Consider the following 15427-nt stretch of genomic DNA (forward strand, 5'->3'; position numbering starts at 1 on the left):
CTCCTGTGATGAGTGCTGAGATTGCTGACTTAAAACTAAAAAGGAGAGAATCTCCATTTTCTTCAGTTTTTGTCCCATACCAGTTAAAAACTGTCCTGTTTGCTGCTGGACTAGAAGTCATGGGCAGGAATAATGAAGCCCAAATGAAAAGTCTGAAGCACCATGTTGCCACATACCACAGCCTTTTCCTTATTCTCCTGCTGTACAACTTAGGGCAGAAAACAGATGAAAGAAAAGCCTTTGGGAGATACTAAAAACTTCAAAGGTTTCCTTTACAGTTAGACTTGCAAGAATTTCATCTTAAGGCTGAATTTGACTGTATTCCTTTAGAGAGAAGACATTTCAGCTTTCATAAAAGAAATACATAGTTTTGAGGTACTGTGTAGTTCAGTCTTGCAGACGGAATGAAATATGGATAAACAGGATAATGAATATTGTGTGAAAGCATAGGTCTTTACTGTAGGCCCTGATAATCTCCAGTGTTCATTCATATCCTGAATTTTGGCCTCATGCTGGCCAAACTGGAAACTTATCAAACCATCTCCTTTAATATTCATATGCTACCATGGAAATGCAGCCTGGGTATGCAGGAAGCTAAGATGTGCTCCAGTAAGTCTAGGCTGAGGAGCACATATAGAACATTGATTTTGCTCATTAAGAAATGAAATCCAGGTCTTCAAATCAAAATAATATGCTAGAAGGCTTTGATTTTGCTGTTGAGGTCATCATAAGAATCACTTAAGGTTCATACCTCCAATAAATGCTGTTCTGGATTAATATCGAAGACTGGAAAGGAAACTGATCTGTGGAGTGTAGAAAGTTTTTCCACTGGTTCCTCTGACAATCTAGAGGTCCGCTTTCCTAAAGGAGTATTTGATTTTGCAGAAATTGCCATGTCCTTCTTTTAAAATTGACCTGCTTCTGTGACCTTCAGAGGTTCAATCTGCCCTTCTGCCTCTTCACATAGTCTTGTTCATTCTTCCTTTTCTACAGTTCTGAGATAGATCTGAAAATATGCTACTTTTAGCTAAGAGTTAATAATTAGACTTATCCTCACAGTCAACAGAGGAAAGTTTGATTTTATAGGGTAAGTGTGATTTTTTTAAAGTGTTAGACTTTTGTTTATGAAGGAGGTTCTTAGCACAGGTCAGGTAACTGCAAGAGTTCCCATTGGGTTCATTGATTATGAAGACAATTGAGAGTGAATAGCTCATATTCAAATTGCTATATTAGACATATTTCTGGTTAGGTGAACTGAATCTCACCTGTGTAGATTACAGCTGCTACATCTTGGCAGCTTGCAGTCTGTAAGATGCAGCTGAAATACTGCTTCTTTCTGCTAGTGCCATCTACTTTTCATGTGTTTTATGGTTATTTAATAATGTTATAGTTTGATGCCCTGTTATAGTTAATGCACAGAGTGTATTTTAGCTGGGCTAAAGGAATTTTTTCTGCATTTTAATTTCTCTCATACAATCAGTATCCACTCAAGTTATTTCTTTCTGCTGTCCTTGATTTTTATTATAGTGCCACTGGAGTAACTCCCATCACCACCTGCATAGATATTCTGTTGTCTCTCTATAGCATCCCTTAGAACACTTAAGTGATTAATTCAAAGCTGAATTTCTATACATTATATGAATGAATGTGATGATTGTTGTCAAAACACCTCGTCATTGCTCAGTCCCACTGAAACAATTAGTAACATAATTAATGGCTATATTTGAGAACAGGGCATACCATATAGTTATAGCTTGGATTATCTTAGAATCTGCCAAAATAGTGCATTATAATGGTCTGCACTTGTACTGAATGCGGCTGCTTGAAGAAGTAAAAGATGCCTTGTGAGATACTTGTGAAATGTCAGGCTCATAGAGCAAACTTCTTTATAGCATTTTCATTTTGAGATTTACCACCTAAAATAAAAAGATTATGTTCCTTATCCCTATATTTGCTGAAGCATCTATGAAAATCTTCACTGTCTGCAGACGCTTGATTGCTTTAAAAAGCTTCCTTTTATTTGAGTAAGACCTTGTTGTCAGTAAGTTTCACAGGTTTCCCTGTTTCCTAACTCATAAGGATGCTGATTTCATTTTTTCTCTTGCTCTCTCACCCTCCACCAGTGTGGAAAGCCCACTTGTATCCACTCAAGTGCTATGAAACTATCTCTGCTGCAGTCTGGACAAGCTCAGCTTTCCCAGCCCGTTTTCCCAGGTGCTCCAGCCCCCACCATCTTGCTGGCCCCAATGAGTTGGATGCAGTTTATCTCTGTCTTGCACTGAGGACCCCCAAAGTGGATGTGGTATCTGAGTCTAACAAGTGCTGAGTGGGGGGTGATTGGCACTTCCCTGGCCTCTGTTCATACATCCAGAATGTCATTGGCCCTCTTTGTTCCCAGGACTGATTGCTGGCCCATGTGACATTTACTGCCCAGCAAGACCCCCAGGGTCTCTCCCAAAGAGCCACTCTTCAGGAAGTTAGCTGTATCAGTTCCAGAGAAATTCTTTCCCAGGGACAGGACTTTGCACATGTCCTTACTGAACTTCATAAGCTTCCAATTCATCCTGCCTGTGCAAGTCACTCAGATTGGCAGCCCAGCCCTAGAGTAAATGGACAATTGACCTGTCTCCTTCATTTGTAGGCTGATGCAGGTGCAAATAATGTTATTATCAGGAAAAACACCCCACAGGTTTTCTTATAAAACACAGATATATTTTAAAATTCTAGATTTTTTTAATATACTGTGTTTTGAAAAGTGTTAACTGCTAAGTAAACATTTTATGCACTGAGAACACTGTGTCTATATTTTTGTGGGAGAAGGTAAACATGCATAGGAAACAGGCAGAAGGAGAGGCAGGTTAAGATGGAGAATAATGCTCTTCAGTGCAGGTTAAAAAAGGACCCACAAACAAACTAGAAAAATTAGTTTTCTCAGAGAGATTAGTTAAGTGATGAACAGAAGAGCATTAAACTGCAATTAGCTAAAGCATTACCCCTTTCCCTGCTCATTATTTCTGTTTTCTTCACTCTCAAACTCTTTAAGAGGAAACTGATATAATTGCAACTGCTGTTTGTTATTATTTCAGTTTTACAAAATAAAGTTTTATAGAGTATCTCCCAGCAGTAGGATAGTTTCAGGCTATTGGCAGATTACTCATATGTGATAAGAAACAATTTAGTAATGATCTTCTCTTCAGCTAAACATAGCATATACACTTTGTACACTGTGTCTGTAAACAGGGTGTGGAGCATAGAAAAATTGTTTAATATTCCAAGTTTCCTTGCCAACTTAAAATTACAGTGATTATGAACACATACTTACTTAAGCAGAAATAAATATTTCTGGTGATTAAAATAGGACAAAGGGGGGAGACCACAAGCAGGATTTGATGCATATGGAAACTCAATTCAGTAGGAAGAAACATCTGTTACTCTATAAAAAGAAGGGTAAGAAATCAAGACATGGCTAAAGAGTATCTAAGTCTGGATATTCTATCTAAACTTTATGTGTATGATACACTTATATAGATTACTCATATATGTCAGTGGAAAACACACACAAAAAATATTGAGCAGCATGATATATTTTTCCTCAAACGTGACCCTTTTCTCAACTACGAGAAACCTTTAACAAACATTTGATATGCAATTCTTACATATTTGCTTTCCAAAGTAATCCTATATTCTGGTCATCTGTGTGTAGCAGGAATATCCTGTAGTTCCTTATCCTGAACTGGAAGGCAGTCTCACTTTTTATTTCCAATTTATTTTTAAAAACCACCGTTGAACAGGCTGTAAGGGACAGTGGCATAAATTATTTTATGTTAAATGGGTACTAAATACCACAACCCTTATGAGTGAGATAATAAATCTGTATGCAGCCCTGTGAGTATTTTAGAGATGAAAACAATAGTACATAAGTACCCTTCAGAGGAAGGTGAAGGATCTACAAAAGACATGCTGTTAAAGGTAGGTTTTCTTCCTGAAAAAATAAAAAACTTATGAATTTTCTGACCCATTTTTGGTATGTATTTCATTTTGATTGTAAACAAAGAAGCCTGATTGATATGAGTATAATTTAACCCATTAAAAACACACAAACTGCACTCAGACTTATTTATGTCTCTTACGTGAAAAAAATAGTAGTGAGTACTCCATTGCAATAGTTCTAATACAAATTATATATTAGGTTTTCACAGGAAACCTGCTGAGAGAGACAGGACTAAAACTACAGCCTATTCTCCCTCCAGCTACTTCTTTCAATGTATTTAATATTTCTGATTGCAGTAGACATTTCAGATTAGAATTGCCACAGAGTGACCCCTGCAATTATGTTTTTTATGTTTATTTCCAAGCTGTGCTTTAAAAAGGCTCTGAGTAGGACTCATTAGAATTGAATGTTTGAATTCCTGAGTATTTTAGGTGAAAAATCTTCAGCCTGCTATTTCAGGTTTCATTTAAAAAACGGTATCTCTGCCCCATGTATGATACTCTGTGAAATGAAGTGTGACATTTCAGGTTTTTTTTTGTTACCTCTGGAAGTTCAGAAAGTTAATGACTGGTGCATATTCATGAATTCAGGATGAAGGATGCAAAGCAGGGATGTTACATCAGTGCACCACATTTTCCCTTAAAAACTGTCACTGAAACAACACCCTGACTTTATATCCATGAACATCATTTGGCTAAAACTTCCAGTTTCTCAGTTTAATAACAAAAGACAACATAAGTTTTAGCTACTGATAGTTGGAAGAGACCTGTTGGAGCTGCCCAGGGATCAGGTTATTAATCTCTTTTCTCTGGCACTTTAGAATTGGAGGAATTACATTCTGAATTCTGTGCTACCAAATTGATCTGCAAATCATACTCCATCTCAAATGGTTATGAATTAAGGATAAGTGACTGTAAGACAATTACTATAGGGTTCACCCTCTGTAAAAATTACTGTTCACATCTAAAGCAGGCATACAGTATCTACTGAGGACTAACAGAAGCTGGCTATATAGAAAATAACTTCACAAAAGCAGAAGGTGTTTGCTTCCTGCTGCAATTGGATGCATTATCACTCTTCAGTATTCAGCAGTGTTGGGATACCAGTCAAGAAAGTTTTCCTGAGCTGTAGAGTACACAACACTTCAACTAATTATTAATTTTATTATAATATTTTTTGAGGGCCTGACTGGAAAACATTTGGACAGTTCCAGCGACTTGAGAGTTAAAGAAGGCTTTAGAGGAGACTTTTGTATAGCAGTTTAGTAACTGCAGTACTTCCTGTATTCTTAATTTGTTAGTTAAGAATAAAAATTCTGTTATGCAGTTTTTAGAAACTGGTCTTTTTCTTGAAATGCAAGTTCAACTTCTCTTCTGTGGTACTGTGTATTAATTCCCAATTAATGAAGACTCCAGTGAAGCTTGTTATGGTAAGTGTAAATCAGTGAAAAGGGATGAAAAGTTGGTAACAGTTGCTCAAGCAATCAGTGTGTAGCTAGAACTATTAGGAGCAGTAAGAAACTATAATTTAATTACAAAAAAAATACCAAAAAACCTAAGTCTTATTAATGGTAAACTGTCAGTCATCTGCAAAAATGGCTTTAATATTCAGAAGAGAATATATTTCACTTTTTTAAAGAAGCAGCATAAGGCATTCCAGTCTTAAACGATTGAAAGCAAAATATCTTTTCCTGCATATGTATCTAGGAAGAACACAAAAATCGAATATACTACTACTAATGCATCTTAAAAGTCACATTACAAAGTCAAAAACTCAGAATCTAGTTTATCACATGGTAGAGATTTCCTCTGGAGTTTTATTGCTGTATATCATCATCTCGAAGAGTATCAAGTAGATCTGAGTGCAGCAATTTTTAGACACTTTGAGTAGTGCCTGCCTTTTCATTTAATCCTATTGGCATTGAATATTTATGGAGTAGGTTGCTCTCTGGTGTGCACAGTTTCATGATCTACCCAGACAATACTTTGGAGCAAGCTATGAGCAGTACTTTGTATTTCTAGTCCAATTGCTACTCCTCAGCTGAGACAAGAGAAATTCCCTTCTTCCTTGTGTGCGTCTGACTCACTCAAGGGCCCAGCCTGAAATTCCGAAGTGTGATGTATTGTTGCAGTCTCCATTTTAATGTCCTCATAAACCCTTGTGAAGTTCAGCTAGGCCAAGTGAAGGTTCTGCATCTAGGTCAGGGCAATCCCCAGTATTAATACAGACTGGTGGATGAATGGATTGAGACCATCCCTCTGAAGAAGGACTTGGGAACATTGGTAGATGAAAACTTAGACATGAGGCAGCAATGTGTACTTGCAGCCAAAGACAGCTAACCATACTCTGGGTTGCATCAAAAGAAAATGTGGCCAGCAGGTCAGGGCAGGTGATTCCTGCTCTGCTGTGGTGAGACCCCACCTGCAGTGCTGCATCCAGCTCTGGTGCCCTAAGCAAAAAAAAGGACATGGATGTCTTGGAGTGAGTCCAGAGGAGGGCCACAGAAATGACCAAAGCGCCTCTCCTGTGAAGACAGGCTGAGAGTTGGGTTGTTCCACCTAGAAAAGAGATCTTGTGTGACCTTTGATGTATAAATGGAGCTTATAAGAAAGATGGAGAGAGACATTTTACCAAGGCCTATTGTTACAGGACAACAGTCATTGATTATGAACCAAAACTGACTGTATTTTATAAAAGGAAGAAATTCTTCACAATGAAGGTGTTGATTCACTGAAACCGGCTGCCCAGAGGAGCTGTGGATGCCCCATCCCTGGAAGTGTTCGAGGCCAGGTTGGATGGGGCTCTGAGCAACCTGGTCTAGTGGAAGGGGTCTCTGGTCCATGGCAGGGGAGTTGAAACTAGATAATCTTGAAGTGTCCCAACCAAAACCATTCAATGATTTTATGACTCCATACAAGTGGACCAAATGCAAATGCCATGGACAATCTGAATTACAAGAACTGCTGGAACTTCTGGAAGATTTGTCAGATCTAGTTTTGAAGAAGGATGGAACCAAGGTTAAAGTTCAGTGGAGGTACTCATAATGAAAATTACAGCTTAAATGCTTAGTTGAGGAAGACCCTAGAAGTGACTGAAAACAGGGTTTCAGAATGATAAATCATTAGACAGGCCTGTCAGTACTCATCACATCCAGTTCAAACTACCAGGTCAGTCTAAGCAGTTGTAGTCCTTCTTCTGCTTCTCCAGTATTTCTGTCAGATGAACTCCATAGGGACAAGCACTTCAAAGAGTAATGGCATTATTATAGTTTTTATTTTTGTATAAAGATGAATATGAGGCTGCTTCAGTCCCATTTTTCTGGTAGTACAGTACATTCAGTGTGTGGAATTTAGCTGTTAAATTACAGCTATGGAAATTTCCAAGAGGGAAGAAGTTAACAAAATAAGTAGTTTTGTCTGAACACTGCAGGAACAGTATATGATCCCACATCTATGCAACTAACTTTAGTGGAAAAGCAAGTCTGAAATTAGGTTATTCAACAAGGAGCAGAATTTGTATTTAATTTATGTATTTGACATCATAGACTCAGATCTTTCTCTAGTAACCCCTTTGAGTCTGTTCCTACTGATGTTTATTCATGATTTTAAAGAATGACAATGGATTTCTGCTAATGCTTTCATCCAATTTAGAGCATTTTTAAACATCTGTTTCTTCCAGACTGTCTTTTTAACTTCTGATACTTCTTCTCACTGTGCTTGTTTGTCTTTTTGCTCAGTTTCTACATTTTTCACCAGCCGTTGATATATTCTTGCCCACCCATTTATCTTTGGAAAAAACAAACTCCTCAACTGCAGGGCATTGGTAGTGTCTGCTGCTTGTGGACAGACATCCTGAGATATGGCAAACAGGCAGACAGAAATATTGATTGCTCCTATGTGTTTTGTTCTATATCCAAGTACTATTAGGAGCTTTCAAAGATGTTGAAGGAGCTCTAATGGCTGTCTCAGCTCAGGAGAAACCTTCAGCTTCTTATCTATATTTACATCCTCCTGCACAATCAGCCAGAAAGGTTAAGGTGGCAAACTTCACAATGGGTTTGCAGCAGATTAAGTTTGGTGGTGGGGGAAGTATTTGCTCAACCTGTTCTAGGTTCATGCTCTGGGTACATTTACATGTGATGCTTACTATTTCCGGTACTGTTTGTATTGAGATACTGTTTCCAGTTTATCAAGACAGGAAATTAATCTGAGAAGATGCAGGCCTACTACTTAGTAGATTCTCTGCAGGGAGATGAATCAGCCATATTTATTCTCTGAATAACTCCTTTCTCAGTGCTTGCTTTCTTCTCACCCTAGACTTTGCTGAAGAATTTTCTGGCATTCTTCTAGTGTTGTGTGCAGGGTGAAAGCCAGATTAGTTATGTCACAAAAACTAAACTAATCCTTGAGGTCTGCTTGGGCTCATGTTAATGGATTTTGTATGAGAATGTTACAGATGTGTGAGCAAACAGACTGCAAAACACAATGCTGTAAATAAAGCTGCAGGCCTTGAGGGCTGCAGTGTTTCTCAGGCTGCCTTTATCCAGAATCAGAGGGCTTCTGCAATTCATTTTGCTCCCACTTCCTTCTGGGGGCCAGCTTTTTTTAAAGCAAATCAGGATAAGAGAGCAGTAAGGCCTGCCTGAAGAGACCAGAGGGGTCTGTCTGCTGAACTTCATGGCTGCAGGTAGGGTAATGCAGAGTAAGACATCCTGCATGGTAGAGAGAGACATCAATTCTTATTTGAAAATAAGGGACAAAGGTGCAGGCAGAAGTCTTTAGCAATAGTGTCTATTTGTAATTATACCAGGAAGAGCTACCCGCTAATGAGAACTTAGGTAGTCTTCACTGTTTTTATGGTGATGTTTTGATTTTTCTAATTCTCTTCTTGATATAATTTTCTAGCATATCAAATACTAATTACTGATTATAATTATGTGGCACTACTCTTACCCAACAGCAAACTCATCCAGGATAGTATGAAATGAAGCTGCAAGTGATTTCTCATTTAGGAAAATGCAATTTTCTGTGTTACTGCTGTGGGAGAATGTTGTCATATCTCAGCTGATGCCATACACTGTTCTAGACAATCTTCTTTGGTTATTAGGTGATAAACCACTGTGCTGTTGCTTGTCGGGTTTTCACTGTACCTGTTTGCAGACTCAGGTAATTATGCTCTTTTGTCTAATTGCTTATTTATGGGTGTTTTGCTCACATGTTTTAAGCACTGCTATTTGATTGCAACCCTAATAGCAGGGTTCCCCTCTCATTATCACGCCATAACTCTGGGTTTCTCTGATTGCTGCAGGTGGAAACAATAGGTGATGCGTACTGCGTTGCAGCAGGGCTCCATAAGAAAAGCCTTAGTCATGCCAAAGCCATTGCCCTGATGGCACTGAAGATGATGGAGCTTTCAGAAGAGGTTCTTACTCCAGATGGAAGCCCGATTAAGGTAACCCCTTTGCTCTTTACTCTCAGCTAATCAGTGATACACAGACCTGCTTCATTTCATTATGTTCTGTGCCACAGAGTTTACATCACTATGTCTGCAGCTCTGGCAGGCCACAGGCCCCTTCTACAAATTGGTGTAAACCTGCATAAAAGAAGAATCTGTGGACTGCCTGCTCTTTCTCACTGTTAATATGCTTCCTTCCCGTGCTATGCCATTTCCGTTCCCTACTTTTGGTACAGCGGGGGAAAAACCAGATGTCCTTTTGTAACATTTTCAAGTTCCTCTGCTCTTCTGCTTTTTTTGGTCCTATACCAACAGATTCAAAAGAATACCATTCTGAAAAAATATGTTGGACTGTGCATCTTGAAGAAAATTCTGTTAAAACTTCATGTGAACATTCATTGAACACAAAATAAGCATTCAAAGACTGAAGATACCAGAAGACATAGCATTTTCAGTTTTGATATAAAACTATTTCAAACAGATGTTAATTTAATCCTACTAAAATATATCTTTTTGTTTGATTTTTATTTATATTTATTTATAATTTTTGCTTCTCTAATAACTGTAGGCAATTATATGTGCTAGCTACACTGGTATGTGCTGGGAGAGCTGTCTTCCAGAGCCTCTTCATATTTTCACTTTCTTTTGAGTCATTGCTTCAATTGTAGGGAACTTTTGAAGGTGTATATTTTACTCTGAGACTCACTTTTTGTGACTGTTTTCATTAATACACATTATTTTTCAGAAAAATCCTCTTATTTTCACTGTCTGCATAAGAAAACCTGTAAAAGAAAGGCATAAAGACATTGTAGAGGAAATATGTATAGAATAAAATGCTGGGAATAACCAAATATTTTCAAAAAGTGCTAATAAACCTCCATTAGAATTCAGGAGAAAAAAGTTCATCATACTTAAACTGAAAGTAGAGGTACTGAGATTTCTTAATTGTTCTGTCTTCAATTTTAGGTGTAATAGATTTCAGGGCAGGAGGGATGGTGGTAGAATACCTAACCTGGAAGCTGTGCTTAAAAATAAAGCTTATCTTTCATAGAGGCATATTCTGATTTGTTTTAAAGTTTATTAAGGTTAGGGTTCCTCTCATGTGTCTATCTTTACCCTGTAAACTACTGCAATAAGGACTTTTGGAGAAGTCTACTTTAGTTTGTCCTAGTTTAGATGTCTACTCTAGGACAAGATGAATCACTCCCTAAAAATGTGTGCTTTTTTAGTTGTCTGTGAGGGAGATCTATGTACTTAACCTAAATGTGGATGTCTATGCTGTGAGCTTCTACACTCTGTCACATGAGTCCTCCTACAAGTGGCAAGGAATGCATAATTTTTCCTAGTGGCTATGTCAACGATCATCATAATTAAAAACATACTCATGATTTCTAAATTCAGTTGGCATGACTTTTGCCTTCCAGACAATGTTAAATTGGCTAGAGTGATCCCTATTTTTGTTAGTCAGCAGTTTTTCACTTAAAAAATATGAAGGGGCCCATTGTGCCACAGGTTCCCATTAGCAAATGTTCCATGTGCATTAAATTGTCTTAAAGCAGCATCCAGGGAAGTTCAGATTGGATTTAAGGGAGATGTGGTCAAGCACTTGAACGAAGTTCTCAGGAAAGTCATCATGGCCCCAAGCCCATATGTGTTTAAGTGCTTGGACTGCTCTTAAATACATGATATAACTTTTAGGTTGCCCTGGAGGTTTATGAAATATATGCATTTTCTAAATTACTTTGATGGATGTATTTTGTTGTCATCTCAAGGCTGAATTCACCAGAATGCAAGGATTTACTTTTGGTGGTTCTTGAAGTGTTCATCACTGTGAGAGCAGTGAATATCTTATTAAGTGACACTTCAAGTCTCAAAAAGTTAAGATGAAAAAGTAAACAAATAAATTTTAAAAATACCATATCACATAAACAAGAATTTAGGATAAGATTTTCACCTATCAAGTGCATTAGTAGATGATGAAATGAGGCTTGTTATCTGGGTACACTGTTATCATATGAAGGTGTTCATTGTAGTGATCACAAAAATAACCTCTTTGTACAACCATGTAGACTTCATGAAAAATCTGCCCCTTAGAGCAATGCTAGTGTGGGCAGTGAGCAGTGATGTGTTGGAAACCTGGATGCTGAGAATTTTAAACTTTCTGTGCTGAAGGGAACAGACTTGCAAGAGAGTACTACATTTGACCTGAGGCTGTGGAGAAGGCTTCCAAAATGGATTAATAGCACTGGGATTATGAGTGTGTAGTTGGTTAGAAGTGTGTAATATCACAGAGTGGAAAACTTAGAGTTTGGGGTTTTAGAACATAGAAATAAATATGAAGCAACATGGAGGTTTTAGGGCAAAGGCAGGTTGTTCTTCACCTTCTTCCTTCTTCTTCATGGGTTTGGGTGATGTTTTGTAATTGGACGGAAAAGTCCGCATTGCAGGCTTCGAGGGATCAGTTATTGGGTTAAAGGGGCAAATAATCTAGGTGTCAGTTCTTAATTGGATAGTTTAGTCTTAAAAGACCTTGTAACAAGAGATGGTTAGCCATTTTGTGCCTTGCTAATGAAAGGCTGCAGAACTCATCGTTGTGAGGCTGTTTCACTGATAAGAAATAATAAACACCTGAGTCCAAACATGAACTACTGTCTCCAAGTGCCTTCAGTCCTGATGCCAACAGAGGTAGAAAAAACAAGCAGAGAACTCACATGATGGACCTCAGGATGGTGGCCAGGTGTACGAAGCAGGTCTGGTTTGTATCCAGATGATGCTCCCTGCTCTGAGTTAGAGCTCATAGCACGCTGATGAGAGCACTGTGGTGTGCAGCTCACCTACTCAGGCATTCAGCATTTCCAACAGAGCCAGAGGCAGCACAAATGCATAAGCAGGATAGGAACTCTGTGCCAGCACTCCTTAAACCTGTGTGAGCAGCCTGGCACTTGAAGGGTAATGAGAAACTGTTATGTTGCAGGAAGAGAGGGCGAGCTGTATTACAGCAGAATACACAAATCCTATCATCAGTGTTGTAACACAGCCTGCCCTCTTAGAAAGAAATATTTGTAATAGAAAATGGGCTGATCATTCCCCTATGAGTAATGGAGGAGGCTTCAGGTCCCTGTGTGATTTTTTTAAACTCAGTTCTACTAGAGGCAAAATCCTGTTACTTTAGAATGAGCTAAGGCCTTAGTACAAGAGACACTTTTGCTTCAGATACTGTATGTAGAATTTGATATACATTTTTATCCTTACAGCATAAAATTGTATTTTGGAAACACTCTTTTGATTTATATTCGGTACATATGTAGTGCTTTATAACTTTAGTCTGAAAATATTGATTTAAAATTTCCTCCTATATTTAAGTGAGTGTTACTTGAGTATAGGATGTGCTTTGTACTTTACTACATTTTTTTAAGATAAAGTGAAATTACATTAATTTTAATAGCTAGAGATAATACTGTAAGAGGAATTCTCCAGGGCATTGACCTTCAGTGAAAGGTTGCAGTGCAGATATGGAATTCCTAGAGAATATTATTACTTTGATAACTTTTTATCATGCTTCAAAGCTTACCTAATTAATCAATGTGTGGTGTATATCCCAAAGAAAGAGAAAGATCTCCTTTTCAGTTTTTTTCAAAAGGGCTGCTGTGACAGAACATACCTAGTTTCCACTAATGAGATTTCCTGAGAGAAAATTATCTGCTTATTTTTGTGGTGTATGAAGGTTTATGTAATAGGGTCATGAAGAGATAAGAACTGGGAACTCAGAGGAAAAGTAAACGATTTACATGAAGCTGCTGAAATGAACTACAATTATTTAGATTAATTGTGTGCAGGTGTTCTTGTCTAAAGCATAATGGTTGAGCCTTACCACAGCAATTCAAAACACATTCCAAGATGTTTTGCTACAGCAGAAAAATTTCATCTATATTTGAAATTATTTATGTTACCATAACATGAGAATTAGACCTGTAAATACTGTAATCCCAAGCCGAAGCAAATACATGCCCCTACCTTTCTTTTTGCTCACTTTCTCATGACTAGTTTGTGAAATACTCTAAACAGAGTAGTGCAGAACATTTCTAGCTCATAGCTTCGATGTGTTTAATTTATTCTCAGGTGAGGTAGATGGCACCTTGTATTTGCATGGCACATAATTTGGTACTCAGCTCAGTTGTTTCTTTATTATCACTTGAAGCTTCCAACCTTCAGATGTGCATTGCCAAAGCTATTTTATTATTGGATTTGTAGGCTGCACTCAAACAGTGTAGGCATTAACATCATCCAATTTCCAACACTGACAGTGTGAACAGGTATGGCTAAACTTGTTACTGTTGCTCCCTCTTAAATGAAGAGAGTAAATTTAGTCTGTATTCGTCTGAAATGCTTGCAGTGTCTAATTTAGGATGAAATAGATGAATTAATATTTGTCAGGTAAGTCCCACCTCAAGAGTGAGCAGGTTAATGACCTCTCAGGATGGATGATCCCACTGGGAAGAGCTGAACTGAAATGGAGGTTCACAACTTCGATCTGTCACACCTTTTCCATTTGAATTTTAGATTTGATCCAGACTTTCTATACTTCAACTTTCCATATATAGGAGACAGATAAAGCTTTGCAGGTAGAACCATTAGTTTAGCATGTCTAAGATGTATGACCTTGCAGTCATGCAACTGCATTAGTTTTGGTTTATATTGTCTGTTTAAATTCCTGTGATCATGGTGACTGAAACAATGAAAGCCTGAGTTTGATAAACCTGTAATCTCTGCTTGCCAAATGATAATTTTAACTAGCATGAACTCAGACTTGTGAGTAAGGGCACAGAAGGAGTCAAAAGGGCTCTGTAGATTGTAATGGTTTATGGCCACGGTGAGCGACACACTTTCCTAAATAACGTGGAGATGGGCAATGAATTTTAGAGTGCATACCACCTTCTGCTTGTTCATTAAGTATTCCCCTTTGTGTTTCAGTGATATGTCACTTGGGTCCAGGACCCATGTAGGAAGTGCCGACATTTGTTTGTATAAATGGGATTTCTATTTTTTAAGTGAAGGGCCCATTCCCAAAAACAATGAGAGAGAGCAGCAGGTGCTGTCTATGTTATCCTTTTCAGTGTTCCTTCCTTGCTTATTATTCAGGTTGTGGTGTGCTGGTTTTATAACAATTTAATGGTTCTATCCAAAAGTACATCTTTACGTAAGCAGCAAAAGGTTGTCTGGTTTGTTTTAAGTTGTGAAGGGCTGACTGCTGATGCAGGAATTCTCATCAGCCCTGTGTGAAAAGCTGCTGCGTTCCTGCAATGCTCCTTGCTCCATCTGTGGTCTCCTAGCAACTTCGCCTTGTACCTAATGTCTACATCAGACTCTGGAAGGTATAGAATATCCTACTTCTGCCTGCAGAACTGGAAATTAGAAGTATCCTTCTGTTGAAAGGAAAAAAAATCAGAAGCAGTTCCACAAAAGAAGCCTTTGCATTAAGAGACTTTCAAGAGCTTGTAGTTTCACAGGTTTACCAGCATTAGAGCATCATGACAGTTTTGGGGACCATTCAGAGCTGCACATCAGGGAAGCTTGGTACCTTTACAGCATGCTTGGGAGATGGTGAGACAAAGTCAGCCCTGGTGATGATTCTCTGGACGTGGGAGAGTTCATGATTGCACTTCCTCAGTTTGGCCCAGTGCCTTTGGAAATGTAAAAAGAGAGGAGCTGATTGAAGCACATTTCCCCAGGAATGTGGGAAATTGAAAGTTTTGTTAGACTACTCTAAGGGAAAATTCACTTTCCTCAGCTCTACAGTCATTTTCACTCAACTGCTTCCTTTTGTGTGATTTTAGTAATGATCTTTAAAAATCCCAAACCACACTGATTATGTGCAACTTCTTTTCTTTTGAAGTGACTTTGTCAAATCCAGTTGTATTTTATAGCCACTGTAGGACAGTGTTACTGCGTGTGTTGCAGTAACAAGGCAAAGTGGGGGTTTAT

At 38.2% G+C, this 15427-nt stretch overlaps 1 protein-coding gene across 1 annotated transcript in view; it reads left to right on the top strand.

The window, feature by feature from the left end:
- The window catches only part of GUCY1A2 (guanylate cyclase 1 soluble subunit alpha 2), a 152798-nt gene that overhangs the window by 84042 nt on the left and 53329 nt on the right, over nt 1-15427 (top strand). The window contains 1 exon segment of the mRNA XM_030944247.1: nt 9299-9442. Within this exon segment, the coding sequence (XP_030800107.1) occupies nt 9299-9442 (144 nt within the window).

The sequence above is a fragment of the Camarhynchus parvulus genome, chromosome 1 (assembly GCF_901933205.1).
Source record: "Camarhynchus parvulus chromosome 1, STF_HiC, whole genome shotgun sequence".
Classification (NCBI taxonomy): domain Eukaryota; kingdom Metazoa; phylum Chordata; class Aves; order Passeriformes; family Thraupidae; genus Camarhynchus; species Camarhynchus parvulus.